The sequence below is a fragment of the Eubalaena glacialis genome, chromosome 2, assembly GCF_028564815.1.
Source record: "Eubalaena glacialis isolate mEubGla1 chromosome 2, mEubGla1.1.hap2.+ XY, whole genome shotgun sequence".
Classification (NCBI taxonomy): Eukaryota; Metazoa; Chordata; class Mammalia; order Artiodactyla; family Balaenidae; genus Eubalaena; species Eubalaena glacialis.
In genome coordinates, this window is record NC_083717.1 from 72,653,055 (window position 1) to 72,678,695 (window position 25,641).

Consider the following 25,641-nt stretch of genomic DNA (forward strand, 5'->3'; position numbering starts at 1 on the left):
GGCACCGACAAAAAGGGGTGTGTCCACTGACATAAAAGAACAGAGATGGGAAAAGGTTTGGAAGCCACATCCATGTCTCCTGAGGGCCAGCTGAAGAAATGAGGAATGTTTAGCCTTGAAAGAGACAAGATGATAACCATGTGACAGAGACTGCATTTGCCTGTGTAAGGTAGAGGTCAGAAAGAAGGAGATTTTTATTACCTTAATATATTCTACAGTTAAAATTAAATTTTGGAATAGTAGTAACTGCTGCATACCAGAAACATTCAACCACAGCTGAATGTCCATCTGTTAAGGGTACTGTATTCCCATGGAACCTGAAATGTTATGTTTGATTTTTATTGGTTGTTCTTTAATATTTCCGGGAACTAATGGAAATTTCATTTTTAAACTTTTTCTCAGATATGACTTTTGCTTCTAAGCAATGGCTTCCTGGTTTTCTACTTGTGATTTAAATTGCTTCGTTATTAAATTTCAAAATCTGTTATTAAAAGCAACAAGTAAAAAATACAAAAGGACTGGCATATTGGCAAGAACAAATTATCAGAAGCCTATTATAAGAGATGTTATTGAGGTTCTGTCTTGGTTGCATCCATAAAATTCATAAAGTGCTTTAATTATCTCATTTGCAGAGATGAGAAGACATAGCACATTTATCACTCTACTAACTAAGCCTTACTACATAACCAAAGCCAACCTCACGACTACCTGAAAGAAAATATGGTTCCAAGTTCAAGCTGTGTTTCAAAACAGTGGTTTCATATGAGATCCTCATGGATCCTACAGATGACCTACTTTCTGGCCTAAAAAGGGAACTCATGCCCACGGCTTTTTTTTTTTTTTAATGTATTTTTCTATTCTGGACATGAAATCAAATGACATATCACAAAATGAACCCCTGTTCCTCCCTAATACAGTCAAAATAATGGCAGGCATAATCACCATAAGAATTACCTATTTTAGGTGATGTCAAAGAGAAGTGCGTATAAATTCTGATCTGGTACAGTTTTTGTTCTTCTTGTTTCAATGATTATTTCTCTAGCTTATTTTTCTCCATGGCACTTATATCTTTTAATATACAATGTCTTTTCTTGTTTATTCATTTGTTGTCTATCTCTTCCCACTATAATATTACCACCATGAGACTGTCTTTTAATCATGATGTATCCCCAGTACCTAGGGTATGCACGGCATTGAGCAAATTCTCAAGACATATTTTTTGAACGAGTGAAGGAAGGAATGAATGTCCACGAGTTAAAATACTCAATATTTTCAGGCTGGAAATGTACAATCCCTTGGCTTGGAACTATGTAGGAAGACATGGACCTTCAAATACAACAATACATTAATGTTTCAAACTACTAAATCATAATTCAAATAAAACTGGGAAAAAAGGTAAAGCATTTAACTTACTTTAAAAGTTTATAATATGCAAACCGGAACATTTCTTGGATAAGGACTGAGATTAACACTCCAAAGATCAGCAGATCTCTCTGTCTTGGTTCATCTTTGTTATCAGTAAGGGTTGCTGCCATGAACCAAATGAAGGAAGAAAGCAGCAGAGACACCAGCCAGAAGAAAGCTCTGAAAATTAGGGGTGGGGGGAGTTACAAGTGAACAGGACTAATAATGATTTAAAAGCAGAAAAAACCCTGCTTGAGAAGGAAGAGATTTCCTGACAAAAAAAGTGTTCATGAAGTGATGCTCTTAACCAACTGGTCCTAATCAATGGGGCAGTTTCCCCAGTGAAATAAACATGCAGGGCAAGAGGAATTTGAGATTTTTCCTAAAAATCACTTTTTTCAGTGACCCTGCTATTTGTAAGTAAATCTGCAGACTAACTGCCAAGGACTGTCTGTCTGGAAACTTGGTTATTTGCTAAGCTTCCTAATTAAAGCTTTGCCCATTGATGTGCAAATGTCTTTTCCAGGAAAATGTCTACATCTCTATTAACAGAGCGATTGGTTTGAAATCCAGAGGTTGAAAGCCTGTGCTCTGATCTACATCAGTCTTCCAGGCCTGGTTTTTACAACATTCCTGTGGATTTTAATGATTATAACAAGCTTTACAGACCTCTTGCCCAAATCTCTATTGTTTTTTAAATGACAAGTGTGATGCAGCATTTTCAATACAGTTGTGAGAGGTGAGAAAGCTCAGAAAAGGTGGGATTCACTGGTCTCGCCTGGCTGTTTCTCCTGGTACCAAGTGAGACTCAGTGGCGGAGAGGGTCGTAGGGGAGCTCCAGTAAGAGCTGCCAGACAGGTGAAAACTGGGATTATGATTACATTCGCCACCAGAGTTCGGTATTGACCAAGCTCCTGCAAGGAGACGTACTACAGGTGCTGCGGAGTTTTCACAGGTTTCTACCCTTTGGCCGCACACCTGAATCACCTGGGACGCTTTTAAAAAGTCCGAATTCCACCCCCTAGACATTCCTATTCAGTTGATTCAGGGAGGGATAGGTGGTGTGCATCCGTATGTTTTAAAGAACCTGATCCCCAGGTGCTTAAGGGCTGTTAACTCGCTTGGGATTACAGATGCCTGTCAGAATCTGAGGGAAACTAGGGACCTCCCCCTCCAAAAAAATAAAAGATGCATATTTGAAGTTATCCACAATTTTTTAAATAGTTTTAATGTATGACTCACTAACGCCCACCCACGGACCCTAGGCAAAAACTCGGGAGCCAAGCGTCAGGGTTTTCTGAGACCCAAGGTGTGATCTCCTTCCCTAGAGCTCGCCCTCTGGGGTCGCGGGGCTCTTGTTCTTTTCTCGCCGACCCTCGGAGGAGGGCGAGGAGTCCCAGGAGTGGGGTCTCCGCTCTCCCCCCTCCTAACCCTTCTCCGCTCCAAAGCCCAACGAGGACGAGCCGTTTGGTGGGGACGCCAGGAATCGCCGGTACCCCTGGCGGGGGAGGGGAGCCCCACGTCCGGGTTTCCCGGCGCAACCGCCTTACCCGATGATGAGGAAGATGATGCGCAACGGCTCGGTGGCGATGGTGAAGATGTAGAGGGCGAGCGCAGGCCCGAAGGCAACGAAGGCGCAGCCGAAGAACACGGCCGCCGTCATGGCGACCGCAGAAGCCGGCCCGGGGGCCTAGCGCGGACGTGGAGGCGCAGAACGCCAACGGTGAAGAGCGCGCGGCGAGGGCGGGGCAGGCCGAGGGGCTGGAGGCGGGGCGCGGCGGAGGAGGCGGGGCGCGGCGGAGGAGGCGGGGCGCGGCGGAGGAGGCGGGGCGCGGCGGAGGAGGCGGGGCGCGGCGGAGGAGGCGGGGCGCGGCGGAGGAGGCGGGGCGCGGCGGAGGAGGCGGGGCGCGGCGGAGGAGGCGGGGCGCGGCGGAGGAGGCGGGGCGCGGCGGAGGAGGCGGGGCGGGGCTCATCTCCGGGCTTTCAGCCCGGGAGACTTATCAGCTTCTGATGCAGAGGCGGCGGTAGCTGGAGACTTTAGCGTAGGAGCTTTGGCGCCGCCCCCCGCCACCACCACTGGTACGCATCCATCAGGCCAACGACGCCGCCCACGACGTGGCTAAGAGAAGGGGAGGTCCCCAACCCGCTTTGGAGCCGGAACTGGGGAAGAGTCCAGATCAGCTAACGAAAAACTCCGCGCAGGACATAGGCATGATTCCATTTCTAAACAAAGGAGTCTTTTTTTGAAGCACATTATGCCATTTGTATAGTTGCGGGAACTTCGTGAAACTACGTACAAAACTCTAGCTGGGAGAGCAGTGACCCAGGCGATAACTCACAGTAGAAGCTGTCCATCTCGGGGTTGTTTTGGCGAGCTGGTTTTATTTGTACCCCACTCCCGCCAAGTCTTAAAAAAGTTGTTTTTGAAGGCATTCTTTGACCACCGCGTAATAACAGTAACATCTCCCTGCTCAGTTTTTACTTGCTCATTTGTCTCCCCGATTAAAATGTAAACTTCTGGAGGGCAGGGTCTTTGTTTTGTTCTTTGCTGGTTTTGCAGCAGCAAGAAGGTGCTGAACTAAATATCTGTTCAATGAGTGAAATAATTTAAAAAGTGGAACTTAAAAACATTTGCTATTTTATATTAATTAAACAATTTCTGAGAGGTTTACAAATTTAAACCAGAAGGTTAATTTCCGTAACCATTCACATCTAAGATTTACCTCCATGCCTAATGGGGATAATAATACGTCATGGGTTATTTTGAGGATTGTGCCTGCACAGTAAGTGCTATGTATGTGTTAGCCATTCCTACTCATTCTTTAATGTCTATCGTGAATAAAGCTCTTGGAAATCAACACTGAAAAGACAAAAGTTGGGACCTGACTGAAGATGTTTTCGCAGCTCACCTCTGAAAAATGGGCCTTCAAATAATACAGGTATTTAATTTTTGTGGTAAAATGTCACCTTTGTCCATTTAAAACAGACATATATATTTTCCTATTACTCCACAGAATTTTTCTTCATTTTGAAATGTCTTGTCCAGCACCTGTTAAAACTCAGGTTGAGACAACAGTTGAAATTGATAGAGTGACCCACCATTAGATAGATTCTTTTGGTTCTATCCTGAATCAAATTTGTCAAATACAATTACATTACTTAAGCTTCATGCAGAAATGCCATCACAGAGGCATATCCTACTCACGTCCTTGGTGTAAATTAAGCTTTTTTAATACAAGAAATTGTAAGCAGATAGGATAGGGGGTCCCCGGAGAAAGAGAACCAGGCATGGCTTCATTGACATAAGAAAATCTGTTTTTGGCCTAAGCTATTTTGTCATCTAAGCCTAGACACAATGCTTGTCCTTGAACAGGCCTTAGTAATTAATAGTCTTAAGGGAACAAAAGAATGTAGGACTGTTATTGGGCAAGAGAAGTAACAATAGCAAAGATAATATATCAGTAATAAAGACTCCCAGCTCTGTTTCAATGGTAAAGATTAGCCTGAAGCCTCAACCACCAGATCAACTGGAACCTAAGGGGTGATGATGTTGACCTTTTCTGACCCTTGTGACTTCAATCAACTAAAGCTTGGATTCGGTCGACCTTTGCCTCAATTCTATGCTGAATTCTCCTCTGCTCAAGCGTCTACATAAATATGCATGTACCCTTAGCTTAAAACTTCCCCAGTTTTGCCATTTGGGGAGACACTTCTTTGGGAAAGATCCCCAGTGTGCTCCTTACTTGCTGCAAGTAATAAATACTTCCTTCTCCTGATCTTTGGCTTGGTTGTGTCTTTTGGCTCGACACCCACCAAGAGGTGAACCCCATTTTTTGGGTAGCAAAATGGCCATCTACATTTTTTCTTGCATATTTCATAAACTATTTCATTATCATTATTCAATATCTCTAATTTACTGTTTGAGTTCAGGGCTAGAAAAAAGTTTTGTTTCTCCTGACAAATGCATATGCTCAGCTTGAGAGCTAACTCATCATATTCAGGCTTTATCTTAATTCCCAGGAAGCTTGGAGCTAAATTTAATAGTCAATTGTAGCAACTATTCTTCTTTTTTTTAATTACAATTACTGCCATGACTTCAGAATATGGCTTATTCTTTTATCCCTATTTTGATTTGACTATCCTGATTTTAACCAAGATCTGTGTCTCCATTAAAGGTGCCTCAAATACTTTGGAAGTAGGCAACGCAACATGCAGAGCTATAAATTGGGGGAATTTGCACTTACGTTATCTTGACCATATCTCAGTTCAATTTTAGTCCCCAAGTCCAGTTAAAAAATGGGAAGGCAATGCAAAATGTAATGACTCTGCCCCCCTATCTATGAAGACATCTTTAACTGATGTCTGTTGGAATAAAATAGAAAAGGAAGTAACTAGACCAAACTGTCAAAATCACCAATAAGATAGACTTCCTCAGCATTCATGGTTATTTACTAGAAACACTTATTTCAAGTTTTCTCTGAATTACATTTATATGATGTATGGCTGTTTAAAAAGCACTTTTACACTGATTTCCACAATTCTTTTACAAGTGAGGAATGTGAGGCTAAGAAGCAGTGCTATTGACTCCTTAAGTTTTTACGAACTTACTATGAGTTTTCTCCAAAGACTTGAAAACATACTAAGTGATGTTGGGAGTTAAATCTCTAAAAGGTGCCTGGGGGAAAGAGGCTGACACACACTATGGATAAGGATATCGACTGCTGGGCATGCGCCTGGAGGAGTGGGAGGGTGCAAAAAGCAATACCACATTTTAGCAATTTATCCAATAAGGCTTGGACATACCTACCAGTAATTCACAATATACTAATGAATTCACTTGAGCTTTATTTTCTGATAGTGCTGATAGATTTATACTCAACCATTTATTCATTCATTCAAAATGCATGCTGCGTATGAAGTATCAGGCAAAACGCTAGGGATTGGGAGGACACCAATGAAACAGTTGTGCCCCTGTCTCCACTGAGCTTACAGTCTAGTGGAGAAGCCAGACAGGCAAGTAGAGGGGTTATGAGGATATACAGGAAGGGGGAAGGACAGCCAATCCAAACGTGGGAGCTGTTGCTAAAGAAGATGACACCCACTCATTCAGGTCTCAGCTTTGGAGTCAGCAAAGCTAGGAAGTAGGGGAGAAATGGAAGGACAAGTGGAAAGGCCTCAAAGTCAAAGAAAGCAGGGCATTTCTGAGGGACAGAAAGTAGTTCAGGATGTCCTCTCAGTGTGAGGAGAGATAAGACAGAAAAGGCCAGCAGGTTAGAGTTTACCTCAAGTCCGGAGTTTATCCAAGGGAGTGACAGGCTCAGATCTCTTTTGTAAAGATAATGGAAAATGGGATTTCAGATAAGAGGTCTTTGGCATCTGCAGATGAATCAGGGAAACAGCAGGAGTCTGGAGAGAAGCAGAAAGACTGAAGAGATTTAGGAACCGTGCAAACAAAATTTAATGACCTGATGAGCTACATGGAGTGAGGGAGGGAAAAAATCAAGGGTGATGGCTTCTGGAAAGGTAGATATATTTTAAAATTAATTAATATTAATTAATTTTACTTGTACTGACTGAAAAAAAATGCACAACCTAAAAGTTGAGAATTATGTTTTATTCGGCCGACTTGCTGAGGGCTCGGGACTGTAAAGAGCCAAAGGGAGGAGCCAGATATATAGGAGTTTTGAAAACAAAAACAAAACCCGGCGGTTAGAGCAGCTGATGATTACTGTTAAAGAAAAACCAGACATCTCAAGTTAATGAATTTAGCACTTTTCTATGTGTGGGAAGACGCAAGAGTCTTGGCTCATTGAAAACATTCCTTTGATATGCACCTTAGCTATCTAGGGTCAGTATCCTGCTTTTCTTCATCCTGAGTCCCCTCTGGGTGCAGTTTTGGGGGGCAGCTGTAGTGGCTGAGGGCTTGATGGTCGCAGCATCCTTTGTTTACTGATATGGCATGCGACATTTTTCATCCACACTTGCTATGGGGGCATTCTCATCTATCCCTGGAACTAATATTGGAAAATCTAAATTTTGAGAGTAGAAAACATGAAGAAAGGGAAAGAGAGGGTTTACTCAATTTATCAATACATAGAGAGCATTCTGGGTGATTTATCTTATTAAAAGAAAATTCTTCTATATTTAATAAAGGATAAAAGAGTGTAAGATATTTAACAAAGATTAAAATAGTGTAAGATGAGGGCCAGAATAAAAACCAGATAATGAAGCTTCTCTTTTTATTGCCAAACTTATTGAGGCACTGATGAATTTATTTCCATTCTTTCTTCAAATTACAAGTAAATGGAGAACCAAACAGCTCCTAAATTACACTTAGCTTTCTTCAGCAACATGTTGATTGTGATGACTACTGAAGTTCACTGATTCTTTCAACATTTATTAAACACATACTATGTGCCAGGCTCTTTGCCTGATACTGTGATTACAAAAACCAAAGACTCGGTCCCCACCTTACAAGAGCTTAGAGTCTAGTGGGGAAGGAAAGTAAACAGATGATTCGAATCCAGGGTAGTGAGTGACACTTTGGGCAGACACAGGAGGGAGTTCCTAACCAGGGATGGGTTGTGGCTGAAGTCTTCCCAGAGAAACCCTTACTGAATGAAGATAAGTAGAAGTTACTGAACAATAAGAAGTTAGACAAGGGGCAGGGAGTCAGCAGAAGGAACAGCATAAGGAAAGGAATGACAAAGCATGTTATGTTTGGGGAAATGCAATTACTGATGCGGTTCAAAAGGTACATATGAGTTAAAGAGTGACAAAATCGAAGGCGGGAAAGAAAGATGTGGGGATCGCAAAGGACTTTGTTTGCCAGGCTACAGAGTTTCGTTTTTTTTTTCCCCAAGGTTATGAGGATTAAATTTGGCAGGGGTGTAAGACTTGTTTTAAAAACCTGTCAGCACTGTGAAAACTGAATTGGAGGAAAATAAGATTAGAGACTGGAAGAATGGTTAGGAGAGGTTGCAGAAATCTAGGCAAAAGATAAGGAGGCCTGAGCGAAGACAGAGGCAAATATAATGGGCAAGGAGATAGATTAGAGAGCAAGGAGTTAGGACGTGTAAGGCTCGGAGGTTGATTAACTGTTTGGGGATCTGGGTAGATGACGGTGCTACCAAGATGGAGAGAAGAGGAGAAAGAATAGGTTTCTCCTCTTGGGATTCAGAGTTGTTGGTGGGAATTGCTGGAGAAGGAGGAAAGATGGAGAGTTGAGTTGGAATTTCAGACATGTTGTTTGATGTACCTGTAGCAGATTCAAGGGGAGGTGTCCAGTAGGAGGATCAACTTTGAAGTCTGGCCCTCTAGAAAGAGGCTGGAGCTAGAGATACAAATGTGAAAACTGTATTAGTTTCCTATCGTTGCTGTAAACAAATTACCACAAATTTAATGGCTTAGTGCAACACAAATTTACTCTCTTATAGTTCTGGAGGTCAGAATTATGAAATGAGTCTTACCAGGCTAAAATCAAGGTGTCAGGGCCAGGATAGTTTCCTTCTAGAGGCTTTAGGGGAAAATCTCTAACCTCACCTTTTCAAGATCCTAGAGGCTGGACTTCCCTGGCCGTGCAGTGGTTAAGAATCCGCCTGCCAATGCAGGGGACACGGGTTCGAGCCCTGGTCTGGGAGGATCCCACATGCCGCGGAGCAACTAAGCCCGTGCGCCACAACTACTGAGCCTGTGCTCTAGAGCCCGCGAGCCACAACTACTGAGCCCACGTGCCACAACTACTGAAGCCCGCGCGCCTAGAGCCCGTGCTCCGCAACAAGAGAAGCCACCACAATGAGAAGCCCGCGCACCGCAACAAAGAGTAGCCTCCGCTCACCGCAACTAGAGGAAGCCCACGCGCAGCAACAAAGACCCAACGCAGCCAAAAATAAATAAATAAAAGACTTGACCTTGAAGAAAAAAAAAAAAGAGTGAAAGGAAAATAAGCTTGAGAGGAACAGTGAAGGTTCAAAATGGTTCTGGGGATGAACGGCAAAAGCTACCGGGAACATGCACCAGCCCAGGGGTAGAACATTGGCAGAACATCGACATCCAATTGTGTTGTTTGAAAGTGAAAACAACAGAAACTAAACTTGCAAGGACTAAGAAGGGAAGGACGATCAATTTAAGGCTGCAGTTCTATAACAGAATAACCTCAATGTATGCTGAATTAAGAATGAGCAGGAGCTCTGGCCATTTTTCTCAGTCTTTAAGGAACTCTAGGGCGGGGGGAAGGGATAAATTAGGAGGTTGGCATTAACACATACACACTAAAATATATAAAATAGATAACCAACAAGGACCTACTGTACAGCACAGGGGACTATACTCAATATCTTGTAATAACCTGTAAGGGAAAAGAATCTGAAAAATATATATATATCACTGAATCACTGTGCTGTATACCTGAAACATGACATTGTAAATCAACTACACTTCAGTTTAAAAATAAATAAATAAATAAAATTTCCCTCCAAAACAACAAAAAGAACTCGAAGTAAGATGTAAAGTTTGCTAAAATATCTCAAGTCTACCATGGTTTGAGACACACACCTAGCAAATTAGAAGAAACATTTAAAAAATGTGCAATCCATTTCAGAGAGACATAAGTATTTTCATTATGTAGTTTTTATTTTAGACGAACATTATTGTAAAAAAAAGTTCACCTGGAATAAAATCCATTTTTTCTTTAAAAAAACACAGCATCATTATCAGTACACAGTTAATGAATTGGCTTAAACAAGATTAACAACATGACAGGTCCACTTTATCTGCAGGAGCTTTTTCACATTAAGCCACTGGAGCAAAAGTAAAATATGCTGAAACTTACAGTAGGATGATTCTATGGAAAAAATGGATATTTCCCATTAGGGGCATGATTTTACTCAAATAGTTTACAGTATTTTGCTTTAAAGGGACAGTGTCAGCTGCAAATAAACAAAACCCATCTGTAAGGCCATAGGAATGAATTATAATTAAATTCACATTTTAAAAAAAGGTAAGAAATAAAACAAGAAGTTCTATTAATTCTTGGCAATAAGAAATGCAATTGCGTATGGCACAAGCATTTCAAAAAATGAAGTAAAATTTGAAAAATATCCCTAAAATAATTGTTTGCTAATTTTCATTTCTGTAAATTTCATTTAGATTTTTTTCATAGTGAACATGACACCCATTAATTTTATTAGTCTGAAAAAAGACCAATTCTACTGTAAAATTGTGCTAGCATTTGAAATTTTATTAGTATATCCTGTCCATCTAGGTCCCTCTAGGACAAGGTATTTCATTTTTAGACATTCCCCCACCCCCTTCTTTGGATATAACAAGAAGGAAAAAGGAATGTCCTTTCTGTTAAAAGAAAAATTATAAAAAATCTGAGAGCAGAAATGAGTGCTTAAAATCAGAGAAAAGTAAACCAACATAATGAAATGCTATTTTAAAATTTTAAGCTTAGAAGCTCATCTTTAAAGATTAAGAACTAAATTTATAAAGAAATCTAAGTCATGAACTAGGAAAGGAAGTCTGCTTACACATATCACTTACTGTTCACAGGAAAAACTATAAGCCTTAATACAGATTCTCAGCATTCAGAACCTGTAAAATGGAGTTATAATCTCTTATTTAGAAATTTCTGCAAACATTTATCTATATTGCACAGCTAAATTTATTAATGGAGACAGGAAGATAATACTTTTTTTGCGCTACTGGATATGACATGTATGTTCTATCCTAAACTACCTGCTACTTTTTCCAATGATGCCTTTAGTTCAAAACAAAACATATAGTCTAAATTGTGTTGGATACTTAAAGACTGGCTCACTGTTTTTCTACTAGGTATTAGAATACTAGTTAGCTAAATGAGGTATAATTAAAAAATAGTCCTTCAAAGTAAAGAGTATAGTCTTCTGAAAATTTATAACAAAGACTGCACAAAATGTTCATGTAAATAGTAAGAAACCCTGCAGCACCTCCTAACTGATGCACAGGTGGATTATTTTCTCATAATCTGTCTGAAGTAAAATATAGCTAAAATAAGTTCCCAGTGAAACGCTTTACAATCAACTGATTTACATGCTACTTAGTTACAGCACATTTTCATTGTCTGATACCCTCAGACTCTATTTGAAAAGGTCTAGCCCAATCATTGTCAAAAATTAGCACACTGATAATAAAATGCAGCCACTGAACCACTAATACTGCTGCAATAAACCTTCATGTACCTTTATCCATAAAACCACAAAAATGTTCACACAAAACTAGATTTCAGCAGGGAACAGACAATTATCTGTCACTAAATTCATCTACAAATAGAAAAAATAATGCACTATATGTACATTATTAAGCAAAGTGGAATATTTATTGGGGCATTTTACCATGCAGGAAGTGAATCTCCTATGGTCTTAGCTCAAATTATATACAATTTAGCAAAGCTAAATGTAAGAAAATAGCAAGGACAATTTATTTCTATATAACAGAGTATATACCCCCAGTTTGCTGCTACTTCAAAGAACACTTTTAGACTCATCTAACTTTTATAGGCTCTTCCAAAGGGAAGTTCATGGAGACTAGTTATTAACCCATATGAGACAACAGAAGAGAGAAGGAAAAAAAAACAAAAGCAAAGCATTCTGTTTACAAAAAAAAGGCTAACCACAGAATATGTCAGTTTTGGTTTGCAGACAACCCCTGAGATATAAACCAAAGTGTTAAGACACCAAAGAGTTGGAGGTAAATTACTAAGAGAGTTACATTCATACATGGTGTCATAGCACTTGCCTTTTAGAAATTACCTTGTTACCATCCAGAAAGCTTAACTGCTGGGACCTTTTTCTGAAAATCAGTGAATACAAAATGTTTCTAAGAAATTATCTTTTTTGTTCCAGAAATCTATCTAATTTTAAGATGGTAGACTTACAGTCAACTTTTGATCAAGGAACTACTGATTTTACTGGGACACCAACTGGTGCCTTTAAGCCTATAAGTAAGTACAAAAAAAAAAAAAAAAAAGAAAAAATCAAGGAGACTGAAATTTGTGAACAATAAATTTAGTGAACCCATCAAAAATAGCTCTGGTATATATTTCCTGCCACTAAATTGTGCATAAGTTTTCAAACAAGTAGTAAAGGTTGACTGGTCCAAGTATTCTAATGATACATCTTAATTTGAAGCAGAATTCTCTGCAGTAACAAGCAATCCATTTCCACTTTCATCTCCCAGACTTAACTATCAAGCATGACGGTAACCTTTGTGAAACAAAACAGGCCTAACAGGAAGAATAATTATTATTTCCTAATCACTTCTTTATTACTCCCTTCTGTGTTATGACACTGAAGGCTAGAATAACAACAATGAATTTGGCACATTAAGTTAACACTAAATACCTTTTTTTCTCATGTGACGGTTTCATCTACAAAAGGCATACCAGTACCAGTGTTTGGTAAGAAAGGCAGCTAAGTTTTTTGGTTGGCTTTGGCCCAAATGGCTGGACCAAGTTCTATAACAATGCACCTGAACAGATGGAACTGGGTTCTACACATTCAACAACAGCTGTTGTAAAACTGAAACCATGCTCATATTTGCTCTAATGAAAAGGCAAGACTTTTCCTAGAGGCTGCACTAGGTCTAATTAATCTTATTTTTTAAAAAAAAGCCCAAATTAAAAAAAAAATCATTTACCAAGAGCTATCTCTATGAAATTTATATCCACAAACTAATCTCTATCCCTATAGGTAAGCATTCTGTGAACTAAGTCTAAATCTAACTCTTGTTAATTCTTGCAGACAGGGATTATGATAAGAATTGGGCATTACTACTAAACCAACAGCTAAGGAGTGAATCTAAGAAAAAATATATTATGTTTGCTGATGTGACAGAACAACAATTAGATACTGAAATAAAACCCTAAGTAGTGTGTCTGTCTATGTAAAATTTCAGTTTAAGAAGCTTACACTTAGAAACAGACAACAATGTTCAAATATGTTATGTTTTAGGTGAGTGATTATAATAGGTCAAACATAGGAAAGAAGAGCAAATACAAAACTCAAGAAAAGCGACATTAAAGTGATTTCCAAATGCAATGTCAATAGATTAGGCAGAGGTAATCAATAAATCACCTGAAAAAGTGATTTATTCAGCTACCCAGACTCTGGCAAAAAAGTCAGGAATGAAGCAAAACTCTAAACAATCTGAAGAAATAAAGAAACTGTGGCCTTTGATGAACAGATGGGCATTTTTATGAATTTTTAAGATAAATTTTATCAGAATTTAATGACTCTTTTATTTAAGAAAATCAGAGCCCTTAAATAAATGCTATCAATGCAATAACATTTGGCCATATGAACCTGACCAGATATGCTGTAATTTTCGTATATTAACCTCTGCTTTAAATGTTCTACTCTTTTTTTAAACATTCCCGAATGCAAATTTGTCTAGAACCTCATCAGACAGAAGTGTGCAGATATGAATCTCAGATTGTGCTGTAACAAGGAAAGGCTAACAACTGATGTGCAAAGTGAAAAAGAAAAAGATAGCAGCTTCTGCAACACGCAATAAAACAGAGGAAAAACAAGTTAAGTCCTGCACGTGTCTCCACTTCATTGCTTCCACGTTTGAAAGAAGAAGCCTGTTATCTTGATGGGCCATGAGGCTGGAATCCACTGCACATTCTGTGTGCAGAATCTAGGTCTAGGTTCAGCGGTGCTCTCAGTAGCAGCCAGGCAGGATGATTCTGAGGCTGGGTGACCTGTGCTTTCAGAGAAGCAGGAAAGGGTCCTCTAGGTGAGCTGCAGTCTCTCAGAAAGAGTTCATCAAAGTAGCGCACAACGGAAGAAACTGGTCTTCTTTGATCGGTTTTCTGTTATTTTCACTGGTCCACCTGCCCCTGATGAATTGCTGTCATTCTAAAAAAACAGAAGATGGAGTTAGCAAGGAAATAAAAGTTTCATGGTTTGAGCCCAATTATCTAAGAAATAAAAAAATATCTAACCATACCATAAATGTGTCCTCAGTAGTGTGGTTAATTAGGAAGGGAACTAGTTAAGCTCTGATGTTGTCTGTTTCTTTGGAAACGGTGGGTTAATATAGGAAAAATATTTTAAGGCTAGCACCTAATATATTAACCACATATTAGGAAGTTCCTAAGTCCAGTTCAAAAAAATTATAACCAAAAGAGTGTAAAGTTTCAAGGGTAATAATGTAAACAATGTTAAGATACTGGTACAGGCAACCCCTCTGTTGGAGGTAAGAAGAGTTGGTAACATAAGGTATACAATTATATGCAAGATTCAGGTTAAACCAAACTTTCCGGGATGTCAGGATGTCGTAATGATTCATCACTGAGATTGTTTCAAATTTAAGCAAACTTCAGCGACTTTGAGATCGTAATTATATACTGATATAGAGAGAGATTTAAAAATTTAATTTTGCCATTATTACTTTAATTATTCTGATCAAAATTCAATTAAAGACCACTTAATGGGGACATATGTATATGTATAGCTGATTCGCTTTGTTATAAAGCAGAAACTAACACACCATTGTAAAGCAATTATACTCCAATAAAGATGTTAAAAATAAATACATAAATAAAGACCACTTAAAGAGCCAGAGGAAAGAACTGAAACAGCTGCAGCTCAGAAATAAGAAATTTGAAGAAACAGAAATAAGAATCAAAGTTTAAGCAGGTGAAAATGTAAGTCAGGGAAAAAAATGGGTTAATCTGAATATATTATAATCAGGCCTATCCCTTTAATTAAATAAATAAACAACACAAATAAGAAAACAAATTTAAAAACAGCATAAGGAAAATAAAAATTATATGTCATACAAACCATTTTTCTGTTGAGTTTTGTCATTATATCCCGTGCAAGTGTAAAAAATGCCTAAAGGTAAACCAAAGATTTCATTATTATATGTTTATATTATCTTTTAAAATAGAAATGTAGCCTTTTTTATTATTTCATTATAAAATATAAAAATATTACTTTGAGGTTTTTAATTGAGAAAAGAACATAATTGCAATCACAGTAGACACGACTACTGTAACTTATTTTTCATTTATCGTATCATAAAGGTTTTCCAGTGTAATCAAACTGTCATTCATCAAATATTTTCTGCACGTAACATCTGGCACAAGTTCCTAATATGACACTTGTTGAGTTACGGGTATAATAAGATCACTTGGGAGGCAGAGGCTCTAAAGCTCCTGGGCATCCCCAGAGTGGGGCACAGTTCCTGGTCTAGGAGATGCTGAATATCTGTTTAATAACTGAAGGAATAATTATGAATTACCCTATAGCTCTAAAATTTGTTTTCACAAAAATCTCCACCTTTTATTCCCAATCTCCTCTCTTTCAAATTGCTTTCACTCTTATACCTGAGAATATATAACCTCCCGTGTCGCAACACTCCAAAATCCCAACAGTTCCTACAGCTCAGCTAAATTCCCCACCGTGGAAATCAGTGAAATAGAAGCAGGACAAATGTCAGTGGCATTTTATGCCTAGTGCCTCTTGACCCAAACCCAAGCCAAACGTTTTTAAAACCTATCATCCCTGGGACTTCCCTGGTGGTCCAGTGGTTAAGAATTCGCCTTCCAGGGACTTCCCTGATGGCGCAGTGGTTAAGAATCTGCCTGCCAATGCAGGGGACACGGGTTTGAGGCCTGGTTCCCGGTCTGGGAAGATCCCACATGCCACAGAGCAACTAAGCCCGTGCGCCACAACTACTGAGCCTGTGCTCTAGAGCCCACAAGCCACAACTACTGAAGCCCGAGCGCCTAGAGCCCGTGCTCTGCAACGAGAAGCCACCGCAATGAGAAGCCCGCGCACCGAAACGAAGAGTAACCCCCGCTCACAGCAACTAGAGAAAGCCCCACGCTCAGCAACGAGGACCCAACGCAGCCAAAAATAAATAAATTTATTAAAAAAAAAAAAAAAAAAAGAATCCGCCTTCCAATGCAGAGGACAGGGGTTCGATCCCTGGTCGGGGAACTAAGATCCCATATGCTGCAGGGCAACTAAGCCCGTGTGCCACAACTAGAGAGCCCAAGTGCCACAACTACAGAGCCCATGAGCCGCAACTATTGAGCCCATGCACTCTAGAGCCCGTGTGCCACAATTAGAGAGAAGCCCAACTGCCGCACTGAAGAGCCTGCCCGCTGCAACGAAAGATCCCCTGTGCTGCAACTAAGACCCAATGCAGCCAAAAATAAATTAATTAATTAATAATTTTAAAAAAACTATCATCCCTACTTTGTTTCTACATGACTCTTAAGGCTTCCTCAGTTGTCTCCATGCTAAACCCACTGGTATGTCAGTCTGTTCCCAATCACTTCTAATGCCCAAAAATGTTCAGCAAAAGGATTATTATTAAACCAGTCAAAAAGAAGCAATATGATAACTACTATTATCACTCATTGTCAGTGTCTCACTGTCACACTGTCACCTGTGAGTCAAAGTTTCTAAGTAAGCCCATCTCAGTTTTTGAGGCTAAGTTAAAGCTCTGGGAAAACTGCTAACTTCTGCAGAATACCTGGCCAGAATAAGCAGCTCGGGCAATCCCCAGGTCTATATTTCCATAGCTCAATGCTCTCTTCTCTCTTTTTTTTTTTTTTTTTTTTTGGCCACACCGAGCGGCTTGCGGGATTTTAGTTCCCTGACCAGGGAATTCCCAACTCAATACTCTCTCTAAGTCACAGGTATGATCAGGGCACAGGACTAACAGAGACCGAAGCCTGCTCCATTAAGCCAGGGTACAGAGCTCATTCCGTGGCAGCAATCCTACGTGGGCCATCTCAGTGAGCAAGCTTCTCTCCTGTCTCCACCATTAAACCTGACTGAAGAGGTTCCCCTCTTTCTGATGAAAGGAAATCCTTTTGTAGCAAGCAGAAGGAAGCATTTTTCTGCGTATCTATGCTTGAGTAAATAAATCAATAGAGGCTTCCTGTTTCCTAACACCCATTAGCCAACCTGAAGAAATGACTGTTAGTTATTTAAAAGAAAGAAAAAGTTCTGATCAGCGTCCACTAGTCGAGTCACTTAAGTCTCAATTTTTAGCCATATGTCATGGTGAAGAGTGAACGGCTTGAGAAATTAAATGTTTATGAAACCATCAGTTTTATTGTTAAATAAATTACATGTATTAACACATAGTACATGTATTATTTTTATGATCAGTTTTAAAAATGTTTTTAAAAAAGAAAATATTATCAATAACTCTGCACTTGGTAAAGAAAATCTATTCTTAGAAGACCTTAGATAATTTGGTCTTAACAGTTAACTTACTGAAAACTTATTAAAACTACTCTCTGATAAACACACGTTCTTATTTCTACTTAATGCCATAGTGTTAAAATGTATCATGCTTAATCGACTTCAAACATGGACACTAAGGGAATCTGTTCAATAAGCTAACAGTTTAATTCTCTCTTGAGAGAGTGCAGACATGAAAGTAATTAAGACTGTGCTACACGCTACTGTAGGATGACATGGACGATGATAAATGAGCAGAGGACACTGTGCTTGGTCGGCCAGAGCAGGATTTCCAGCTTCCCAAACAAAGGGCAAAACTGAACTTAACCTGAACTTCCATCTTCTGTTCAGTGACCCTTTTTTGGGTTTTTTTGGCTGTGTTGGGTCTTCGTTGCTGCACGCGGGCTTTCTCTAGTTGCAGCGAGCGGGGGTTACTCTTTGCAGGCTTCTCATTGCAGTGGCTTCTCCTGTTGAGGAGCATGGGCTCTAGGCGCGCGGGCTTCAGTAATTGTGGCCCGCGGGCTCAGTAGTTGTGGCCCAAGGGCTCAGTAGTTACTCCACAGCATGTGGGATCTTCCCAGACCAGGGCTCGAACCCATGTTCCCTGCACTGGCAGACAGATTCTTAACCACTGCGCCACCAGGGAAGCCCTGTTCAGTGACTCTTAATTGAGCAATCTAATATATCCCATGTGGAGGACAGGTGTTAGAAATCCAACAACCAGGATCCACATAAAAGTCAGAAGCATAAACGTTTACAGAATGGAAGTGGAGTTCCCACAAGGCATTCACTAAGTCAGAAAACATCAAGGCTTGGAGAGTTGCTTGAACACAGGCACCTAAGACACTAATGCTACTACATAACAAGTCACCAAACAATTCCTTCTCACCTCTTCTACATTCGTACTGGATTTTGCGCTTGTCTCCAAGAATTTAATCCCATAGTCAATTGCTAACTGAAAGACAAGAGAAACATTTAAATTCAGTGCAAGTTTCTTGAACATATAGAGCATTTATATTTTTTTAGGTTTTTCAGAGTCCTAAAGGGAGAGTACCTAGTTCAGAACTCCTGTGGTTCTCAAATTTCTTTGCTTTCTTCTACTGTATCACGTTTGAAATTTAGATATCTAACTTCATCACCACAAGTAAGTAAAATGGCACCACTTCCACTCAAAACATAACTTAAGTACTTCCCTTTTTTTCGATTATACCTGTAGTTCTCTAATAAAATCACTAGCAAACCTATGAGACATTCACCCCTATCATTAATTTGGGATACATTTGCCCCTTTTATCTGCTCCCAAAGTACAAACCTCCAACAGTTACTATTGTAACTTTTCATTATTTTTTAATAAATTGGTGCATAAAAGAACAAAAGCTTAAAATACTAAGTACTCACTGCTTGGGTTTCTATTGATTGTGGCAAATTGTGAACTCTTCTACATTTCCATCTATTTCCAAAGAGTTCCCAATCCATTTGCAACACCAAGATTAAGTGAATGTTTTTAGGGGAAAAAAGTTCGCGGTCAGATTGAAAAACAAAATGCATTTTGCGCGTATCACTAAAAAAAGTCTAAAGCAAAATTCCAAGACTTAAAAAATTGAAGCCTCTAAGTAAATTTGGAAAATGTCATAGAATGAATACGTACACGTAATAAACTCTTGTTTTGCAGGACACAAAATAGAGAAATGCCTATAAATGATATCCGTAGCTTAATGAAGAGTCTAAAACTCCATAATGACCTAAATCTAATGTGTAGTAAAATATTCTTAGAAAAAAAAAATGAATTGACAAATGATTACTGTTGAAACTTCACCTATCTTACTACTTTTTTTTCTAAGAGAATGAACTGGTTTAACTTCAAAACTGGGCATTTACACACAGATATGGAAGAAATAGCCTGAACTCTAAGCTGCAGGAATCTGAAAAAGGACCAATTTGTATCTCCCAGAAAACAGCAAATTCTTTAGGAATGAGTCATGACTACACAGTATATGGAGTTGGAGCTCGAATACTAATTCATACCATTCAAGTATGGATTACAACCCTTTTGTTGTTTTTTTAACAGATTAAAATATAGATGTTTTTAAAACTTAAATCAATAATTAAATAATAGTAAGAAAATGAATGCTTAACGTGAGTAGATTCCAATCTTTATGCATTCAGTTCCAATTTACCTTCTCCCCTCTTTCTTTTGACACTTGTCTTTTGTCATTCATATCACATTTGTTGCCCAGAATCATTCTTTCAACATCTGAAGAGGCATGCTGCAGGGAGAAAACAGTATGTTAGACAAACAACCTGAGAAAAACACAGTTACTCAATAGGCAAATCTCAACCTGTCAGAAACAGATCCAGAAATTTAATTATAAGACAAATAATCTTTCACTCGACACAGGGCCTGATTCACAGAAAAATTTTAAAGGTGAGAGGAGGGGAAAGCTACAGCATAAGAGTCCATGCAAACTTTTTTCCCAAAGGCTTGCAGTCATTCTCATGTCTTCTTTGGTACATGAACGAACAAAAATAAAACTTAAAGTTATCTAACAAAAAAACTTCCAAATGTTAGTCTGGGTCAAAGAAGGGCGAAAACCTCAGTACTAAGTGAGCCAATGCGGAAGGTATTCTGGATTCTGAACTACTTAAACAATAAATTCACGCAGGTTAATATAAATGTGTACAAAATTATTTCAGAGTCAGATTTCCTTCTGAAATGTCAAAGACATTTAAAAAAATCTTCATACCAATCAAACTGGAACTAAATCAAATTTTAAATATCTAAGATGAAGAAAATGTTAGAAGGGCAAAATGATAAACTGCCGGAATAAAGATATATTTTGCCCGTCAAACAGCATGGTGGAACAGACAGAACCTGAGAACCAGAGGTTTTAATCTTTGCTCTCCTATTTAAAGGCTCTATGAGCCCATGCAAGTCACCTCTCTCTGGCCTCAGTCTTCTCATGTGTAAAATGGGAGCTTGGATTAAATTATTTTCAAGATCAGGGCCAAGTTTAAAATTCTGCGAAACTGCTCCTCTGTCTGCACCCCCCCAGTCCAGCAGAGAAGTCAGACTGGCGGTACCAGAGATGTCACCCTCCTTGGCACTCCTCAGAGCAGAGGGCTTGACCTGCCCGCGCCCTACTTCCTAGCAGCTCAGCTGAGTGATAGGGAGACAGAGGAGCCCTTTATAAGCACCCAGCAGGACTCTTCTCTAGTATCCATTCTCTTTCCATACATACCTCTTCAATGTTTCTTATCCAATTTTTAATATTGTCAAAGGACTTTTCATTTGTGATGTCATAGACCAGCATAATTCCCTATAAGAGGAAAAAAGACCGTTATTTAGTACTTTACACATTTAAAGTTAAAGAATATATAATGTCAATATACTCTTCTCCTCCAGAAACCTTGTGTTTGTCCTTTTTCTGTCTTTATAAAAGGAATTTATAATAAAAATTTGAAGTACAGAGAAACAAATAAAATCTTCCATTGTCTCACCATGTAAATAAATACTCTGTTAACATTTTTTTCACTTTTAACCTTTAATGAATTAGTAATTATGGTAAAGGTGATACACCCTTTCTACCTGACCTCATATAATAAAACTGGCACCAACTGAAACTAAAAGGATGTTTAAGTTAAAATAGAGGTAACATTGAGAGTAAGAGGTAATCGCTTCTGTTGTGCACTTGTTTATTCTAAGTAGAAATTATCTTGTTTCTGACTCTTATACTAAGATTGTAACCATATGGCTTTAGATTTATTTCTTTTTATATGAACTGATTGAAATGTTACTAAACTAAAAAAAGTTACTATTTGTCTAAGTAAATCACAGACACTTAAAATATAATGCATTTGTTACACAGTTTGATGAAAAGCATCGTCATCATGTTTTAGAAGACCCTATGTCTGGTATTTTTAAACGGTTTATCTTCTAAATGTTTCAACTGACACCTGTACGCTACCTATTCCAAAATCTGTATCACAAGACCACACTTGTGTACTAAGTGCTAGATCCACCCCCCGTCCATCCATTTCAACAAATATTTAGTGAGCACCTACTATGTGCCTGATAGTATACCAAATGCTACTAGTAGTGAATAAGATAGACAAGGCCCCTTCTTCTCATGGATGGCTAGCAAAGAAAACAATGAACCAATAATTATATAATTAATTATAATTTAGACAATCGCTATGAAGAAGCATGAGGAGCTCTGAGTAAAAATGCTAACCTAATCTGGCTGAGGGGCTGGGGTGGCTCACGGAAGGTTTCCCTGAGAAAATGACATTAAAGCCAAGGCCTGAGGACTGAGTAGACTTGAACTGGGCAAAGGGGTAGAGGCTGGAGTGAAGAGGGGAAGCCCTCAGTGCCTGGGACATAGCAGAAATGTGATAAATATCTTGTTCACCAGGAAGGCCCAGAACCTACTAGGTTGAGTAAAAGACTGTCAGCTTGGCAAGAGTGCCCAGATCCACTGGGAGAAGGGCACAAGATGAGGCCGAAGACATAGACAGGGGTCAGGTGTGCCTTGGAGAACACTGACAGGGCATCGGCTCCCAGATGGCCCCTGTGGTCAGCGAAAACTCAACTAAGTGAAATAGGAAGTTGTCTTTGTCCCCTTCAAATCTTCTCTTCCTCCTTGTACTCTCGTTTTGAAGAAGGGCAATACATCCCTGCCAGCCAGCCCAAGCAGACCCCTGGGAGTAATCTGCTCCACCACTAGTCAGTCACTAAGTCCTGTAGACTCAACAACCTCCACATTTCCACAGTCTGATACCCCACATGCAAGGCCTTACTCACATTCTCATCAATTAGCCTTTACATGGATGACTTACGTCTCCCTGCTTTCATTCTTAACCTCCTGTAATCCACTCTCCATACGGGTACCAGAGTTATCACTTCATTCCTTAAAATCCTTTGGCATCTCGCCATTGTACTCATAATTAAAATTCCTTAAATAGCAGGCAAAATCTTTCAGGGTCTGGCTTCCAACTTTGTAAATAAATACAAAATATAAATGTAAATAAATATAAATCATATAAAATACACATAGATAAAAGAATCCAGGAAACATAGCAAAATGTTAACAGAAGCTATCCCTTATGGTGGTGGGATTTTAGATGATTTCTTAGGATTTTCAAAGCTTTCTATACTACATGTAACCTTCTGACAACCAGAAAAATATACATTATTATTTAAATTTAAATGACAAACAACATTCTTCTCTATCCTCCCTCCTCCTAGCCTCAAATGCAAATGTTTAACTTTGGCTACACTGTAAAGCAGATTTTACAATTACCAAGGTAATTAAAAAAAAAAAAAATCAAAGTGGAGAACTGTACACTTAAATGTTAAATTTTATGTTATATATATTTTACCATAATTTGTAAAAGCCTCAAAATGCAATCTGAATAATTCCTGATTCAAACAGCTTAGCTACCTACAATAGTAAAATTAAGCAAAAAATTGCCAGAGCTTTACTTCCCTTTGAGCTATGTGGACAACCTTGATCTTTACTGCTGTCTGTCAAGTAGTACTCTGGGTGGTTAGCACAGGAAGTGTGAACACAGTGTAGTGGTTAAGGGCACAGATTCTGGAGTCAGAGGCATCAAGTCTGGGCTCCACCACATGCTACCTGGGAGATCCTGGAGAAGTTATTTTATCCCTCTCAGTCTGCGTTTGGGAAATGAGGACAGCACATCTTCCACACTGGATTTTTGAGGATCTACTGAGATATTATTTGTAAAGTACTTTACCTAGAATCCAGGACACAGCTTGGACTCAATAATTGGCAATAATTATTAATTTATATCTTTGGTTTCAGTAGGAGAAACCCTTTGACTATTCCCTATGTTTGTAAGCTAATTGATATTATGAATCAGTTGGAAATACAAGTTCCGGTATACCAGGTAAAAACTTTATATATCTAGTATACATACCTTTAACAACAATGGCCTCCTAAGAGTTCACAAGACAGTACTGAGAAATGGCGATAATGCAATGATATGGTCCCTTTTCCCCCCAAAGCCCGATTGTCCATCAGGGTTACTGCTATGCCTACAAATGTTGCTGAATAGTTTGAAATAGACCAAAGGACTCTGCCACGGTGTCAGACTCAGTACTGTGCTTACCAAAACGCTGCATACCTGAGCCAACCAAACTAAACCTGCCAGAACCACCACCTGTTGAAATGAGAACACAACGGCCCCACATCCCACTGGAACAGATGACACGCAGGATCCAAGACTCAAGTAGAGCAGGATTTCCTGAACATGTATCTAAGATTGTTTCTAGGTCTGAAATTGTTCACTGATTCACTCCTTCAGCAAGTATTTATTGAGCATCTACTATGTGTAAGGCACTGGCATTCATAGCAAAACAAGAGACAAAAATCCCTACCTTCAAAATGAAAAGGACAAGATATCTTAGAACAGCAACAATTTCTAATTATTTGCAGTAACGTGAAAAAAGGCTAGGCAGTAGATAAATGAAATCTAAATTAAAGAACACATTTCAATGATCTCTTTCCTTATACCATGAACTAGAGCTACACAGCCAAGGAAGACACTTGCTCCACATTCTAAGTGTTCTTGCCCACTCTGTAGTGAAAACAAGCTTGCAAGTGGTATCAATACATCATTCCTAGAAAATAAAAAAATTGGTCAATATAAAGGCCTGTGTTTATAAGATGCCTCTCATCAAAATTACCTATAAACTATTCTAAATCATCCCTGTTAAGATGTTCTTATTTACCCCCAAAATCCTTTCTGGAGGAAATAAACAACAAACAAACTTCTCCACACAAGATAAGTCCCTTCCCTTTGATTCCAATCTAAGCAAAGTAGAGAGTAGCTGACAACTGCCCTTCTTAAAAGGATGACCTTTTACAATCTTCAAAGTATTATAGGGTGGAGAACACATACATATAAAATGGTTAGTGGTATAGAGTCCCAAGGTGGTAGAGCTTCAAAAAGGAATTCCCAAAAGGAATCCCCAACTTCTGTGTGGGGATGCCACTGGCACTCAAATACTGGAGGGTGAGTGGCAGTGGAGGAGGAAGGGAGAGCAGCATATTAATAGAGGGATCTGTGGATTCAGATCGCACCTTCCTGTGGCAAAGGGACAGCTAAGACCCCTACAGCTCCGTCACGTCCACACCACTCTCAAGAGCACAACGGTCTTTCATGCAATGAGCTGGGTAAGTTGGCAGCTGGCACCCCAGAGTCTAGTAGGCTGGGCTACATGATCTCAACTGTTCAACCTTCCAAGACTCTCTGAGCATATTGGGTTTCATCATCATTTAAAGCTCCAAGTTATACCTGTCTTAGGCCTAAAAGCCAGAGATAAAGCCCTGTTCTGGGTCAGACGTTTTAGGCTTGGTTCAGTAGAGCTCAGCTTCTAAGCTGCCTTATTCACCACTGTACTCACAGCAACACACAGAATCTACCCTGAGCCAACAATATAATGGGTTGTATAGATGAAGCATCTTAGGACGGAAAAGAGCCAAGTGACAAGGTTATGATAACAAGGATAAGGCTAGGATATAGCACAGAAGGACCTGGTAGTCAAGATTCACCAGATTCTAAGCCTCACAGAGTCACAGATCGTTTGGCTACTTTCTGGCCAGCTGGCAGAATGCTGGTGGAGGAGACTCCAGAGAGATGAGCCAACAGGAGTGGATGTTGTGGACCTGGTGAGAGATAAGGGATGATGGTGGCAGGGCTGAATGGGGAGAGGGTGCAAGAAATGCATATTTAGTCACAGAGCTTGTGGTCTGCTAAGATTTGGCAAAGGTATTAATAAAAGGACAAAGCACAAAAATATACGATCACTCAGAATGTGTGGAGGAGTTCTAAGACATCTCCAAGCTAATTACGTGATTAATATAATGAAGACCAATGGCAGAGTACACAGCTACCAAACACAAAACGTAAAAACCCCTTTAAATGTCTCGTTTGCACATCAAAAAATCTATTTTCTCCAATG

General features: G+C 39.4%; 2 protein-coding genes across 5 annotated transcripts in view; both read right to left on the bottom strand.

Annotated features, from left to right (window-relative positions):
- The window catches only part of APH1B (aph-1 homolog B, gamma-secretase subunit), a 267,402-nt gene extending 264,264 nt beyond the window's left edge, over positions 1–3,138 (bottom strand). For all 4 annotated transcript variants that reach the window (XR_009699387.1, XM_061180221.1, XM_061180222.1 and 1 more), the window contains exons 1-2: positions 2,955–3,138; positions 1,414–1,584 (exon numbers count right to left, since the gene is read on the bottom strand). Coding sequence is in view for 3 of the 4 variants with exons in the window: in XM_061180221.1 (XP_061036204.1) it covers positions 1,414–1,584; positions 2,955–3,067 (284 nt within the window). In the remaining variant the exon portion in view is untranslated. The remainder of the gene's footprint in view (positions 1–1,413; positions 1,585–2,954) is intronic.
- Positions 3,139–13,409: 10,271 nt separating this feature from the next.
- RAB8B (RAB8B, member RAS oncogene family) overlaps positions 13,410–25,641 on the bottom strand; it is a 63,244-nt gene continuing 51,012 nt past the window's right edge. The window contains exons 4-8 of the mRNA XM_061182039.1: positions 20,894–20,971; positions 19,832–19,921; positions 18,544–18,609; positions 15,234–15,284; positions 13,410–14,303 (exon numbers count right to left, since the gene is read on the bottom strand). Coding sequence (XP_061038022.1) covers positions 14,211–14,303; positions 15,234–15,284; positions 18,544–18,609; positions 19,832–19,921; positions 20,894–20,971 — 378 coding nt within the window. The 3' untranslated portion in view covers positions 13,410–14,210. The remainder of the gene's footprint in view (positions 14,304–15,233; positions 15,285–18,543; positions 18,610–19,831; positions 19,922–20,893; positions 20,972–25,641) is intronic.